Below are 15,129 nucleotides of genomic sequence, written 5' to 3' on the forward strand. Positions count from 1 at the left end.
TCTTTCCTGGTATGACGGGGGCATCGCGCTTCCTGATATTAGACGGTACTATTGGGTCTCCCAGCTGTCTGCCATTAATCATGCTACGTACGCTCCTGGTTCGAACCCGGCATATGAGATGGATAAATTCCTGCTCCCCGGCGGTAACTATAACAGAGCGCTTTACTCGCGGTCTGCTGGTAGGGCCCTTACGGGCCCTACCAGGATTGCGGTCCGTGTATGGAAGGCAGCTAACGTAGCGATGGGCTGGAGTGAGCGTTTAACGTGCGCCACTCCTCTATTCGACTCAGACCGCTTGGGAAGCCTCTGGACAACGAAAGGCTTCGAGCGCTGGGATACGATTGGCATCAGCAGAGTGGGGGACCTGTGGGTTAAAGGTGCGGTTAAATCCTTTGCGGCGCTTCAGCGCGAGTATGAGCTTAGTGACAGAGAGTTCTTCCGTTATGCACAGGTTCGGCACGCCCTGCTTTCGGTCTTTGGGGAGGGGACCACGGTCCCTTCTTCTTCGCCTCTTGAGGACCGCATACTCGATGGTCACGTCCCCGACAGTACTATCTCCCTGATTTACAAAAAACTGATAAACAATCGGGCTGACCTCTTGGTGCGTCTTCGGGAGGCATGGACGGGAGATGGGGTGGAGCTGGACGATGAGGACTGGCAGACTGCACTGTCATCCCCTAAGGAGGTGGCCATCCCGGCCCGTCTCCACCTGGTCCAGCTTAAGATTCTCCATCGTGTATATGTGACGGGCCCCCGCCTGGTCTCGATGGGGTTTTCAGACGACGGACTCTGTAAGCGTGGCTGCGGGCTCAGTGCTACCTTTCTCCATATCCTATGGGAATGCCGCGAGGTGGCGGAATACTGGCGCCGGGTGCATGATATTATGAGACGAGTCACCGGGGTCGCTCTGCTGCCGGAGGTGCGTCGTTGTGTGCTGAATGTATGGGAGCCCAATGATTGCAATGCGGCTCAGGCTCGGTGGGCGGCCTTGGGGAACATGATTGCAAAGAGAGACATTGCACAGCTTTGGGGTTCCCAGCGGCCTCCCACCGTGTCCGTCTGGAAGGAGAACATGGACTGGTGCATGTTCAGGGAGACAACGGTGTATGTGGCTCGTGGTAAACCGGGGGCTTGGGGTAGAATTTGGGGGCAGTGGAACGCGTATCGTGGGTCTATCTGTGCTCCCCCTTTGGTGGATACGTCCGGGGTTGCCTCGTCCCCCTGATCCTTGAGGGTTCCTTGTGTATCTCGTACTTTGGAGTACAGATTTGGTTCTCTCGTGGCCCCCCCCTCCCTCTCAGGTCTTCTTTTATTGACCGCCCTCGGGTGGTTGGGTGTTGACTCCCCCGGCTGGTGTTCGCCGCCCTTCATAAGTCGTTTCGCCTTGTTTGTTGTATTTTTGTATTTTTCTTTTTGTTGTTATTTATACTAAAAGTGTGTATTCTGATTTCCCTTATGTGCAGTCTGATCTACTGTAATAGTGCGGAGCCCCTGTGGGCCAGTCATTGTTTTCTGATATGCTGGAACACTTCGACTACTAGCGGCCGGCCCTGGTGGTTGTAGGCCCGTGTTTGTAACCCTTTTTATGCACAATAAAATCTTTAAAAAAAAAAAAAAAAAAAGAATTGCCCATCTGGGAACAGATGCCCCAATTGAGTGAGCTCCTGTTTTTATTAATGAGTACCTGCCCAGGGGTCGAGCGTGGGTAGCTACAAGGAATTACATATTAATGCTACAGATGGGGAGTATAATGTTTGCATGCCCACTCTGTTAGTCACCGTTTGTACTGTCCATTGGTGCACAGTGTAGTGTGTATTATGGAGGACGGCCTTGGTTGCCTAATTCGTAAAATAGTATGCTAAGTCCCATTTAATCCTGGTTGCTTTCAATCACAAGCTGTGGGAATGTTTCTCAGGAGTCTACCAGAAAGTAGCGAATTGTGCTTGAGCTTCCAGATAACACTGCCCAGATCCTCATGCACGAAGGGCCTCTTCCAAACCTCCCACTTGACCATTGGCTTCTTACTGACCCATGTCAACCTAGTCAGGAGTGACTGGAGAGTGGTGAAAAAAATCAACATTTAATGGAATCGATCATGCGATACCATGATCCCCAAATATCTGGCCGAGTCTGAACTCAAGCTTACAAGGTGTTCAACCCCCTAAGGTCTCTCTGAAGCCGCAGTGAGTGGGAATACTTCTGTATTTTCTCAATTAATTAGTAGCCCAGAAAATCATGCAAATTAAACAATTAAATCAAACAGGAAGTGTAGGTTTGCATTCGGGTTCTCAACATAACAGAAAAATTTCATCGGCATAGAGCGACTGCAGTATCTGTCTAGAGGAGAAAAATATCCCACAAATGGAGTAGTTCTGCCATTGGCATTAATAATTTTCACATGTAACTGTGGCTCCACCCCTTGTTTCAGGGAGTGGAGACATGTAAGTCTACACTTTTGAGTAACTTTACACTCATATTTTGTGAATGACCAAATTACTCAATAGTGTAAGAGTAAATTACATGTTGAGCGAACTATGATGCCGACTGTGTTTATCAGCTACCACATTTAATGTTTTTATTCTTGGAGTTTGTAGCGCTTCTGCAGACAATTGCCACAGTCAAATGTTCTTACCTTACTGTATGTATCCATTGGCTTCCAAATGAACAAAAATCTGTATATGACTGTACACTGAAGTCAACATTGACCTGAATCCTACTCTTGCACAGCCTGTCCTGGTGACTGTTTTATAATAGGTCGCTTCATATTGAACATTTCCTCTCATCAAGTACATTAATAAGGATTCCCTCCTCTCTTGTGTTCTTGATTTTATGTCAATTCCTCCAACCCTTACTACTTTGACCGACTCTTACGTCAACCTAATGATTACATTTCTGTTCACTACTGCAGCCTGACCTCTACTTCAACCGGATAGGTAAACTAGCCAAACTTCAGTCCAATCCACTTTGGATGCAGAGGCTATGTCAAAGTAATGGTCAGGTTGAGTAGTGATAATCATATTGGTGGAAGTTCAAATAATGGGGTGCACTCTATTCTCATACTCAAACTGAGTGATTCAATAACGCAATATTGTGCTTTTGTTATGCCCAGTGACAAATCTCTTCAAGTAAGGTTTTCTCTGTGCTCACCTATGGAGGACCATGGTTTGACCATGTGTACGGTCATGTTTTTGAGGGAAAGACAAACGTGAAGGGTGGAATGCTTGCAAAAATCTCTGCTACTGACAATTGCTGAAAGCTACATTCTAGCCCATCCTTTTCACTCAAGAGTGTTTTTGACCAGGTATGGTGCCCACATAGCCAATCACAAATGGATCTGTTAATCCAGATAGCAGAACAGTCACCAAAGGAGAGTGCTATATAATGTCAAAAGTTAGAAGCTCATTCCATTAGAGCAGAGCTTGGAAGCAGTTTCCTAGCAAATAAATAAGCAAACTGAATTCTGATGCTGGTGATCATTAGGCCTTCATTCACTGTCTGAGAGAGTATGTGTTGTCTGGAAAGCTGAAATTTGTAATGGGAAAAAGTGTCATGGGGCGTAGCACACATGAACAGTTAAGATGAGGTTTGGTTCAGACCTTTCACTCCTAGGTAGACAATCAGAGAGAGAGAAACCCCCTGAGCATCTTACACATTTAATGCACAACCTAATCTTTAAAAGTCATGTGATGTCCCTAGTAAGGCTTGAATATAGCAACAATCAGCAAGCCATGTGTAGCCAGCAAGGTCTGGTGGAGGCAGGAGAAATCTGGTCATTTAGAAATATAACCCACTGAAGCAAGTCAAAAAGGAGAAACAACGTGCTTTATGCTCTCCATTGGTTCCCTTGTGTTTTCAATCCTAACTGACACATCAAGCCTTTCAAAGAGGAGTCTATCTTCTGATGTATCTACACCTGCATTAATTTTCAGAAGGGAAGTTAGAAAAGCAAAAAAAGTGATGGACAGAATGCTTGAATTAAACTTTGACACTGTTAATTAATTATTGCCACAATCCAGTCTGGTTTTTGACCCTGTATGCTGCTCTAAACAGGGAGCATCGATGTGCAAACAAGATGTGGTCCTGCTCGAATTGGAGCTGTCCAGCAAACTACCAGGTCAGGTCTCCTCCAAACAGGAACACAAGTTTCCTGTTTCTGCTTTGTTGCGCCTCGTCAGTGAGGCACAGCTTGAGTCCTATGGCAGAGTGAGCACAGGACCCAGTGCCAGTGGCTGAGACTTTTGTAAGCATCCTCCCATCACCATTGTGTTCTCAAAAGTATTAACATGGCAGTGCTGCTATGGTGAGTCACCCTAATGAGGGATCCCTCACTGCGATGTTCTGTTAAAAGTCACACAATGGTTTTTCTGAGCTGGTTATATTTTAGGGGGGTGGGAGATACATGTTTCACATTTGCCTAGTCATACATTTTATGAGGTAGCTCCATGGTTGGGGTAATTAGGATATTGTGTTACATTTTCTCTTTATGGCTGACTTTGTTTTGAAATAGGTTAACCATGTTTCCTTTTCTCTTACAATTTCAGGATTTGGAATGTGCTTTAAGCCAATGGAGACAATTGTGGAGACTGGATCTGAGGGGGAACCCAGTTTGTCAAACACCAAAATACAGAGATAAGCTCATAGTCCTATCTAAACATCTAGGTAACAAGATGTTGTATTGTTCAAATACTGATATCCAAAACTTTTTTCTGAGGAGTCTATGAACTGTGCTTTCATTGTGTTGACAACAGTTTACAAGCAAACAACTGTAGAGCATTAATAGTTTTTTAAATCAATTGTTATTGGTTAAAACAGTAAATTGGAAACAAAGAAACATGACTGTGGCTGACATTCAGGTGTAAATCTTTAGTCACTCCCATAGCCCTTGTTGTGGGGCTTTCAGATTTGGGGTCACCCCTGCTGTGGCAGACTGCTTTCTGGAGGAAGGGCAGAGCAGAGGAGTGGGCATTTCAAAAGGAAGCAGACCCCCAGCACAAACTTCAAAGACTTGGACCCTAAATCACATATTGGAGCCTGGAAATGGGCTATAAAAAGGGGAGCTTGAAGCTCCTAAAATTATCAACTGTCAAGCAGCCAGTTGGACTGTATGTTGAGAGAAAGCTCTGCAAGGCTTCTGCCTGTGACCAGGACCAGGGGCTAATGTTTCCCAGTCTCCTAGCTGGGTGAGGAGACATGCAGGTTTTCCAAGACCACCTGCCCTGGAGCACCAGTGCCTGCCTGCTTGCCAAGACCACTGCCCTCTGTGAGGAAGAGGAGAGCGGTTGAAGGAAACAAGATCCAGTGATGGGATCCTGGCAAATGGATCCCCATGGTGAGGTGTGAGGAAACCCTGTGTGCCAGAGGGGACAGTTGTGAAGTTAGCCTTGGCTGCACCAATTGGGCCATCACCCATGTGCAGATTCAAGTCGACTAACCCATATGCCGGAGGAGGCTGCAGTGAAGAGTACCTTACTGCAACGCCAGTCGGGCCATAGTATGTGTGTGGAGTAAAGTCAACGACCCTGTATGCCAGAGGGGACCGCTGTGAATAGCAAAGATCATGATGTGGTTTGTTGGTGCAGAGAGGGGAGGCCGATGTGGTGGCGTGAGTGCACGCACCCCGACGGAAGCATCAGAACATGTACGATTGCCCTTTACCTATCTCCCACAACACCCTCATAAAAAGACTCCACAAGATTGACATACAAGGATCCACTCTCAAATGGATCTGTTCCTTCCTCACAGGAAGAATCCAAAGGGTCAGGCTGCCACCCTTCACATCAGAGTCCAAGAAACTGATATGCAGAGTCCCACATGGATCGTCCCTCAGCTCCACCCTTTTCAATGCATACATTGCGCCGCTCGCCAACATCATCCAATCACTAAACATCACCGTCTTTATCTAAATGATGACTTCCACCACATCCTCTCCCTGATGGGCAAGACAACCAACACCAGAACCAACTTCACCAACAGCATGATCATGGTAGCCTACTGAATGCAAACCAACTGCCTGAAGCTCAACTCCGACAAGACGGAAGTACTGGTCTTCTGCAGCAAGACCTCCCCACGGGACTCCACCTGGGACCAGCTAGAACCAACCCCCACAGACTACACAAGAAGTCTAGGGATCATCCTAGATGACAAGCTCAAAATGATGGTGCAAGTCAACACAGTGTGCACCTCCTGCTTCCACATCCTATGCATGCTGTTAAAGATCTTCAGATGGTTGCCTCACTACACCAGACAAACTTTCACGCAAGCACTCATCACCAGCATGCTGGACTACGGCAACATTCTGTACACTAGAATCTCCTACACAGACTCCAGACCACCCAGAACACCACCGCAGGACTCCTACTTATCCTCCCATACTGCACCCACATCACACCGCACCTCAGGAAGCTTCACTGACTCCTCATCTCAGGCGCAGCCAATTTGAACTTTTCACGCACACATACAAAGCCCTGTGCAACACAGGACCAGAATATCTGAACAGCCGCATACGCTTTTGCAAACCCACCATACATTCTGCCTCACTCTCACTTGCAAACATTCCACACGTTCGTAAAAGCAAAACTGTAGGTGGCGTATTCTCCTACATCACACCCAACACATGGAACGGCCACCCTCAACACATGAGAACCTCCTCCTCACTTTTTGAGTTCCACAAGAAGCTGAAGACTTGGCTCTTCGTATAAGCACCTTGGATACTACACACATACACACTTGCCCAAGCACCTGGATACCCTCTCGGGTGATTAGTGTGCTATACAGATCAACATAAAAGACGGATCAAAGAAACTTACTGCGACACTGGTAGGAGCTCCTCAGGCTAACAGCAGCAGCCCCTTCAAAGCCAAAAGTGCTACTTAACACTGGCAGCCGCTGCAGACCCCCGCAACATCACAGTGTGGAACTCTCCTGAGGACTCTGTTAGGGCAACACTGGCAGGAGGGGGTAAGACTGATCGCGGGGATAATGGCCCAGTGAAACCTGATCTGCCTCATAGACCTATCGGCGCTGGAACAATTTGGAAGAGTCTCAGTGGGACTCCTAATACTCAGACTGCTAGTGCAGTTTAATCTGACTGTCACCTATTATGAATGGGGAATAACCAATACCAATAGCGAGGGTAGTGAGACTAGGGGACCTGCCTATCTAACACCAGAGTACTGAACTCAGGAGCTCTTTGTGCATTATTTCTGTATGTCATATTTCACTTTGTGATCACATACAAATACTTCTTTTTTTCCTAAAACCAAGTATTAGACTGGATAATCCCTTTTTGCTGCTATTGAACGTATTTTGAATTGTGATCCTGTGTTTGCTCCCTGCACCTTCCTCTCCCCTGTGATTCCTTGGACTGCTCGACCCGCACTACCACTGAGACTCAGTTGTTCAGCACCCATAGTAGGTTGGGCCCTGGGACATCAAGAGTGAAAGGCTTCAAACCTGAGGTTTGAGCCCAGTACCTCCTGCTTGCCCCGTCGCCCTCTGAAAGGGGTTCTGACAGCTGGAATTCCTAAGTTTAGGATAGCCCTTATATCAGTCAGACTGGGTTGCTGCTGGTTTGATGCTGGAGAAAGGAAATGTGGGGCTGTGCCAGTACCGGAGGGAGAAAACAAAGGAAAACAAAGGAGCCATGCAACCAGTACCTAGCGATCTTGTTAGTTGCAGTTAAGGAGGACTCCTGCCACAATTCTAGTGATTGGGAAAAGCCGCTGCGGGAGTACATGCCCCATAATCCCCTACTACCTAACCAGCTGTAACTCGTCTGTGGTGCTACATAAGGCACTCTGCTGCACAGCGCAGCTGCCTGGGTCCTGTCCCTGTACCAGAGGGAGAAAACAGAGGAACATTAAGGAGCCACGCAAACAGTACCTGGCAATCTTGTTGGTTGCAGTTGAGAAGGACTCCTGCCACGATTGTAGTGCTTGCGGAAAGCCGCTGCAGGTCTGATCACTGCCCTTGGTAGACTACATGCCCCATAATCCTCTGCTACCTCACCAGCTGTATCTCATCTGTGGTGCTACTTAAGGCGCACTGCAGTCCTGTTCCCTGGGGGCTGTGCCTGTACTGGAGGGAGAAAACAAAGGAAATAAAGGAGCCACACAACCAGTAGTAGGTGATCTTGTTGGTTGCAGTTGAGGAGGGCTCCTGACACGATTGTAGTGCTTGGAAAAAGCCAATGCGGGTCCAACCACCACCACTGAGGGGCTACATGCCCCATAATCCCCTGCTACCTAATCAACTGTACCTCATCTGTGGTGCTACACAAGGCGCTGTGCAGTCCCCCTGTGCAAGACGCACCTTTCAGTGACCGGAGGAGACCGGGTTGGGCCCCCCCTCTTGGTTCTCTTACTTTGCTGGACCCCAGTTGAGGAGGGCTCCTGCCACGATTGTAGTGCTTGGAAAAAGCCAATGCGGGTCCAACCACCACCACTGGCAGACTACATGCCCCATAATCCCCTGCTACCTAATCAACTGTACCTCATCTGTGGCGCTACACAAGGCGCTGTGCAGTCCCGCTGTGCAAGACGCGCCCAGGCCAAAGGCGGGTCCCTCCTGCACCTTTCAGTGACTAGAGGAGACCGGGTTGGGCCACCCCTCTTGGTTCTCTTACTTTGCTGGACCCCAGTTGTGTGCTGACTCCTGTTGTGCAGTGAAGACCGTAGAGTGCCATAGCTTCTGCATGTGTGCTATCTTTGTGCCTTTTAGTAGAGTCCTGGTAAAGTGCAAGCTCCCAGGGGATCGTGACCGGATGGACGCCAATGCTAAGCAAGCCGGTGGAACTGCCACAACACTTGATTCCTTTTTAATATGGGCAGTGAGTGTTCTTGTAAAAGAACTTGATCTTGCAGAGAAATGTCTCTCCCTTAACTTGGGTGAGGCCCTTAGTCCCACCCCTGTTTCGACTGTGGATCAGGTGTAGTCCGGTAGCGGATTTGGAGGGTGCTCGGAATCCGTGCTGTAAGACCAACTGTATAATAATTCGGTCAACAAGCATCAGCTCATAGGTCTGTTATATCAACCAATCTTGTACCCGCAAGCATGATTGTCAATGGTTCCCCCGTCAGTGGCCCCTCAGTTAAAAGGAAGCGTAACTTCAAACAAGGGGCTCCTACACAAATCGATAGAGCTCAAGGGGATTTTCCTAAGCCATCAGAGTCTATTATGACAGAATCTGTTCCAATCTGCCCAGCTGTGATCTCTACTCCTGATGTTGCTGGTGCTGTTGCTTCCACCGATTGGACCGGGCTGTTAGATCTTATAAAAACGACAGTGGCTGATTGTATTTCCCCTTTAATGACCCAGCTACAGAAATTGGAGGATGTTTTTGCTCAGCTATTCCTGTCCCAGACTAAGTATTTTACTCAGTCGAGTCCTGTGCTGACATCTGCAAACGACCTAGCTAGGTCATCATCCCTGAGCATTGCTCCCGCCCCCGGAAATACCACCACACAAGGAGCCCCATCTACTACTGTTGTTCATCCCTCTCCTGCAAATGATGTGGGAGTTCTGCTTGTAGGCACCTCCAGTGCAAGGGTAATTTGTCAATCTGAGGCACGGTCTGAGTTGCAAACAAGAGGAGCTGCTCCGGGTGTCAAAACATTTCCTACTAAGTCCTGGCTCAACCGTCCACCTGAATATTGTTCGTATGTTGCTGTGTTAACTGGTGTGCTGTATTTGCAAACCACTAGGAAGGAACGCACCCTTAAACTTAAAAACAAAGTTTGCCACTGGCTGTCTCGTAATGCTGATTTCAATTTGAACGAGCTTAATGACATTCTGTGTGTCAGGAGGGTTGGTTGGGTTGGTCCTGTAAAAAACAACACAATGGGGACTGTATTGTTATTAACTGTAATATCCCGGCCTAGCCCATCGCCTAATACAATCTAATGTTACTAAGAATTCGCTGGCAGGTGCAATCAATATTGTATCATTCAGCTATTTTCACAAGCATTCACAAACTGTGAGGGGGTGAAGGCCTGTGTTGTCTGGCTCTGCAGAGCTGTTTAGTCCTGCTGTTACCACCTCAAACCGCTCCCTCCCCCCATCTGATTTGTCGTATGTTGATTGACGCCCTAACTTCACTGGGGATATCGTGGACACCCGAGTAGCTGAGTATGGGTTGCAGAGGATCAGTTTCATTCCTGCAGTTTCTGCCATTGGTAGCTATGTGGCAGCATGTACAACTCATCTTTGTTCCCCTATTGTAGAAATATCTCCACCGGGGATTGAAGGGGACTCCATGGACCCCAGGGTAAGAGAGCTTGGGTTTCAGGGGGACGATCTTACTCAGCTTGTTTCTGCCACCAGTAGCTCTGTGGCACTACGTACAACCCATCTCTCTTCTCCTATTTCTGAAGATTCATTTGTGCCTCCTCACAAGTTTCTTTCTTGGAATATTGCAGGGCTAGCCTCCAAACTCCTGTGTCTCGAGTGGCGCTAGTTTGTTGGAAAATTTGACGTTCGTCTTTTCCAAGAGACCTGGACTTTATCTCCTTTCTTTTGTTATGGCTATTTCAATTTATTTAAGGCTGCTGCCTCAGTGGGAGTGGGGTGTCCCTCTAGTGGGTTGACTACCTGGGTGAAAAACACCTTACCCTGTTCTGCTATTGTAGTTGAGGTGGGATCACCTGACATTTTATGTTAACCTGCAATTCTCCACTAAAGCGACGTATTTTTTTAATAAAATATATCGTAGGCCAGGGGGTAGTTGCTCAGAGTCACTTATTATTGATATGCTGAATACTCACTTAACAGCCCTCCCCCAGATGCTTACAAAATCGTTGCTGGTGATTTTAATTGTCAATTTGAGCCTATGAGTACTAACACTGAGCACGATTTTACATGTGACGAAGATCAGGGTTTGGTTAGTCTCTCGGCAAAATCTCTCCCTGATTGGAGGTGGTCAGGAATTGTAGTTTAGTTAAATGCATTTAATTTAAACCAAGGCCTTCGGGCCTGTAATGGGAGATCTCCCTCTGGCAAAGAAGGAATGCACACATTCAATTGCCCAAATCAGGCTAGCGTAGTTGATTATATACTGCTGGACATTAGAATTTGGCTCAAATTGGTTGATATGTGTGTTGTCCCCGGCAGGATAGCGGCCACAATGCACTAGATTTGACATTAAGATCATTGGGGATCGCCCTGGTTAGTATTGAACTTTTTGATAGGTTGCTCAGTCCCTCTAATAATAGGTGCAGACTAAAATGGAGTTCAGCTGCAGGTTCCCCTGTTATAATTAAAAATGTTTATGGCATAGTGTCCGCAGAGCGTGACGCTGTGCGATCTCTGGTCCGACTACAGGAGGATTCATCCAAGGTAGAGTCTATTTACTCTACTCATTTTTTTTTTTGTTTGCTCTGTTTATTAAACGTTTTCCATAATAATCAAGCACAATAATAGTATAGGGGTGTTAAATAATTGAGTGAGTGACAAAAAGAGATATGTGAATGAGCATATTACAGTTAGTCCAGGGTACACATCCCCGTGAAGCAAGAGATTTGTGGCCTGTGCTTATGTAACAGGAGAGAGAGATAGGTGAACAGTCAGTGTACAGCCATATTGTCCGCAACGTTCCATGATAATGACATCAAACATATATCAACTATATAACTGTGAGAAATCAGTTAGCTCAGAGGGAACATAGGTAAACAATATGAAGAGAAGGTAGGATAAAGAGGGGTGGGGACAAGGGGGAAAACAAGGAGGGTTCTCTGTCACTCAGTGCAGTTGTAATTAGCCTTGAGGAAATTACCATCAACACAATGTAAGTCCGACATCACTTATCTATTTGCTCTATTCATAACGGTATGCTTACATCTTTGAGGGATATTTTCTTTGTGGAGATGAAAACTTATATGAAAAAAAGGTCTCTGAAATCATGGTGCAATTAGTCGTATAAAGTAGCCAGACGTTCGTTATCTAAAGCTATTCAGGACCAGGAGAGTCTACTGATATCAGAAGCCAGGCAGGCTTACAAGGTCACCGTAGCTTGAGCCAAGAGAGACTGGGTCTACGACAGCTGGGCATCCATGCTTCAAGCCATTAAAGAAAAAGACCATTGTTCCTTTTGGCATATCTTAACCAATGGAGGACTAGAAATTTCTTCCCCTTTGGAAAACAATATCTTGGCTGTAGATTGGGTTGCCCATTTTTCTGAGCTTTATTTTCCCGTTATCAATCTTCCTGAGAGCTCTTTACCAGCTGTGGCCTGGCGAGTTTTGGGCCAGCTTACTCTCAAGTAGACCACCTTGATTATGCCAGCAACTTTATTATTATCCCAGAGGTTACGACTGCCTTGGATTGGATTATCCCAACCAGAGCCCCGGGATTTAGTAGAGTCCCAGGGGATCTATTTGGTGCAGAAAAGGACATTTGGTGCACGTTCTTAGTTTTTGTTTTTAATGCTGTCTTGAAATGTGCACCAATGCCACCCACCTGGGCAGGGGCTGGGATAATGCAGATTTTCAAAAAGGGCTCTAGGTCCCTTCCCTCTAATTATAGGCCCATCAACCTTATTGATAGTACGTAGACTCCTTAGTAGGGTTATCCCGGATAGACTGCGTGACGCTGCTATATTGTCGCCATTACACAAGCTGTCTTTAAGGGAGGTATAAGTACCATCGACCAAGTGTTCTGACTCTAGTTTTTGTATTAGAAATATGTTAACTCTTGGGGTCAGACGCCTATATGTGATGTTCGTTGACCTCCGGCCGGCCTTCAGCCTAGTTTCTAGGAATGTTCTTTGGAAGGTGTTGGAGGAAATGGGCGTCCTGAAGTATCTCATGGATGTCCTGATTAGGTTGCACAGTGATAACTTTGCACAGGTCTGCTGCGGATCCCAGGGTGAACTTAGGAACGCTATCCCTGTTAACTGGGGCATCCAACAGGGGTGCGTTCTCGCTCCAACCCTATGTTTGTTATTATTAATGGTTTTGTGGTGTATTTAGATAATTGAGAGAATGATGCACCGAGCCTTGCTGATTTTAGGATCCCGGCTCTTCTGTTTGCGGATGATATCCTCCTGATCTCTAGATCTCCGATGGGGCTTCAAAAGCTTCTAGTTCAGTTTGGGGGCTTCTGCAAACCGAGAATTCTAGAGGTCAACATTGGCAAGACTAAATATATGGTTTTTAATCCTTGTACGGCATACAAGTTTTCAATGGGGTTCTTAATTTCGCCCCATTTCTCCAGCTCTTCAAATTTACAATATGCAAGATGTGGGGGCCACATTGTAGGGTGCAGAACTTTAGGGCTTCAAAGAATGCAGTCTTTTGGAGAAAGCAGATAATCTCTTTATACGTTCATTGACAGATCTCACTGTTGGTACCCCGCTTCTATCCCCTGTGCTTAAATCTGGGATTGAGAGTGCTCAGTGCTAAAAAGGTCCACTCTTATATTGGCGCAGACTTTGGGCAACCCCTGAGCTTCTTTCCTATTGGCAGGGTTTAAAGGATGTCCTTAGGTTACCGTCTGCCCAAAAAATACCTTGGGTTAGGCATATGAAGCAATCGTTTATCCAGCTAGGATGTGAGAACCTCTGGTCTACCCCCTTAGATCTTAGTGGGGTATATAGCGCTACTCTAAAAGGGTTCTATTGGTAGTGTAAGTCATCCTCATTCACTGGGCAATCAGGAGTAGGCTCCTTAGCTTCTGAATTTCTTGATTTTAAATCAGACTTCAATTTTGAACCCATCCTTGATGAGGTTGAGCCTCCTTTAGCCAATCATTATATTTGAAATTTCGGTATGGGACCTTACAGCTATGTTCCTTTACTTCTAAATGGCAGTCTGTTGTCTAGAGGGAACTGGAAGGGTCCTGTCCTTTTTGCGTTGGGATTATTGAGACTAATGAGCCTGTCTTATTTTTCTGCTCGGTTTATATAGGCAATTGATTTTTCCAATTTGTCGGTTTTTGGGTATACGAGAGTTTAGAGCAGCAACCAGGATTCCGAGAAGTGACACAAGGCAATCCATAGTGTTTGCGGTCTCACCATTTTTGTTATGCATGTGGAGACTAAGGCTTAAAAACTTGTAGTACACTGATCCCATCTCTGCTGTTTGCCTGACTTTGCATTATACCCATACTTAAATTTGATCCTGTATTTAGTCTATTGTACTGTTGTAATGGATTTCATAAGTTTTATCTTTTTACGTATTGTATTTTATTGATTTTAAGTATCTAAAATGTTATGATAGTTATATACTTTTATGGCTGCTGCCGAATAAAAATTAACAAATGAACGAACAAAATGTATTTCTGTTACTCAGCATGAATCATATTGCCAGATGATTTTTGAGGTTTCAGAACCCTTCAGAAATCCTTCCTTCATTCAAGAAAAGTATAGGAAACCTGTCTGTTATGTGACACACCCAATTTTTCCTTAGATACCTGATATTTGGACCTTTGGGTCATTGATGCCTGCTGAAAAGCTTCCAGCTGCATGTCCATTACCCTAAAAATGGAAAATGATTTTGCAATTAAATATGCTTATATGACCCTTTAGCAAATTAGTTATAATGTGGGCACGGATGGCCCAAGCTGCTCATTTCCAGGTCAAATTCCAGCTGTAAGGAGAAGTTCCCCATACATATATGTGAAATAAAAACTGCTTCATGGGCTTGAAAAAAGCTGAGTGGGGATAGAAGGGCGGAGCACGTCGGGCTCTCAAGGCGACACACCACACCAGGACTGCCCCATCTTCTGGAGCCTTGATCGGCAGAGGGAGCACCACATGTGGACTGCTGCTATGATCAAACGTGGCAAAAGGTGGTTGCTCTCCAGTAACTAACTTGATCGTTTTTTTAGAGCTTCTGGTTTCCATGGTGTCTGAGAAGCTGCATCCTACTGCAGTGTGGGGTTAATCAAGTTGGCCCACTTCCTGTTGGCTGGAGCTTGAAATTACACCATTGGGTGCTGTACCTCTAGCACCAGACACCATTAGCAACTGGAGTTTGTCACCCAGTTTCTGGAAGTCAGTTTATGAGCTCGAACAGCTTATATCGTGCTGGGGACTATGAAAAGGAGAAGCATGGAGAAGCTGCACCACAATTAATAGGCGGGGTGGTCCAGCCAGAGCAGGGTGGCAGAGGGACCTCTGCTTTTTTACTTCCTGAT

The 15,129-nt window shown here is 46.2% G+C and overlaps 1 protein-coding gene across 3 annotated transcripts in view; it reads left to right on the plus strand.

Moving 5' to 3' along the window:
- PPP1R42 (protein phosphatase 1 regulatory subunit 42) overlaps window positions 1-15,129 on the plus strand; it is a 525,575-nt gene that overhangs the window by 372,988 nt on the left and 137,458 nt on the right. For all 3 annotated transcript variants that reach the window (XM_085605503.1, XM_085605502.1, XM_085605504.1), the window contains one exon: window positions 4,542-4,659. In XM_085605503.1, coding sequence (XP_085461629.1) covers window positions 4,542-4,659 — 118 coding nt within the window. The remainder of the gene's footprint in view (window positions 1-4,541; window positions 4,660-15,129) is intronic.

This window comes from Triturus cristatus, chromosome 5_1, assembly GCF_964204655.1.
Source record: "Triturus cristatus chromosome 5_1, aTriCri1.1, whole genome shotgun sequence".
Classification (NCBI taxonomy): domain Eukaryota; kingdom Metazoa; phylum Chordata; class Amphibia; order Caudata; family Salamandridae; genus Triturus; species Triturus cristatus.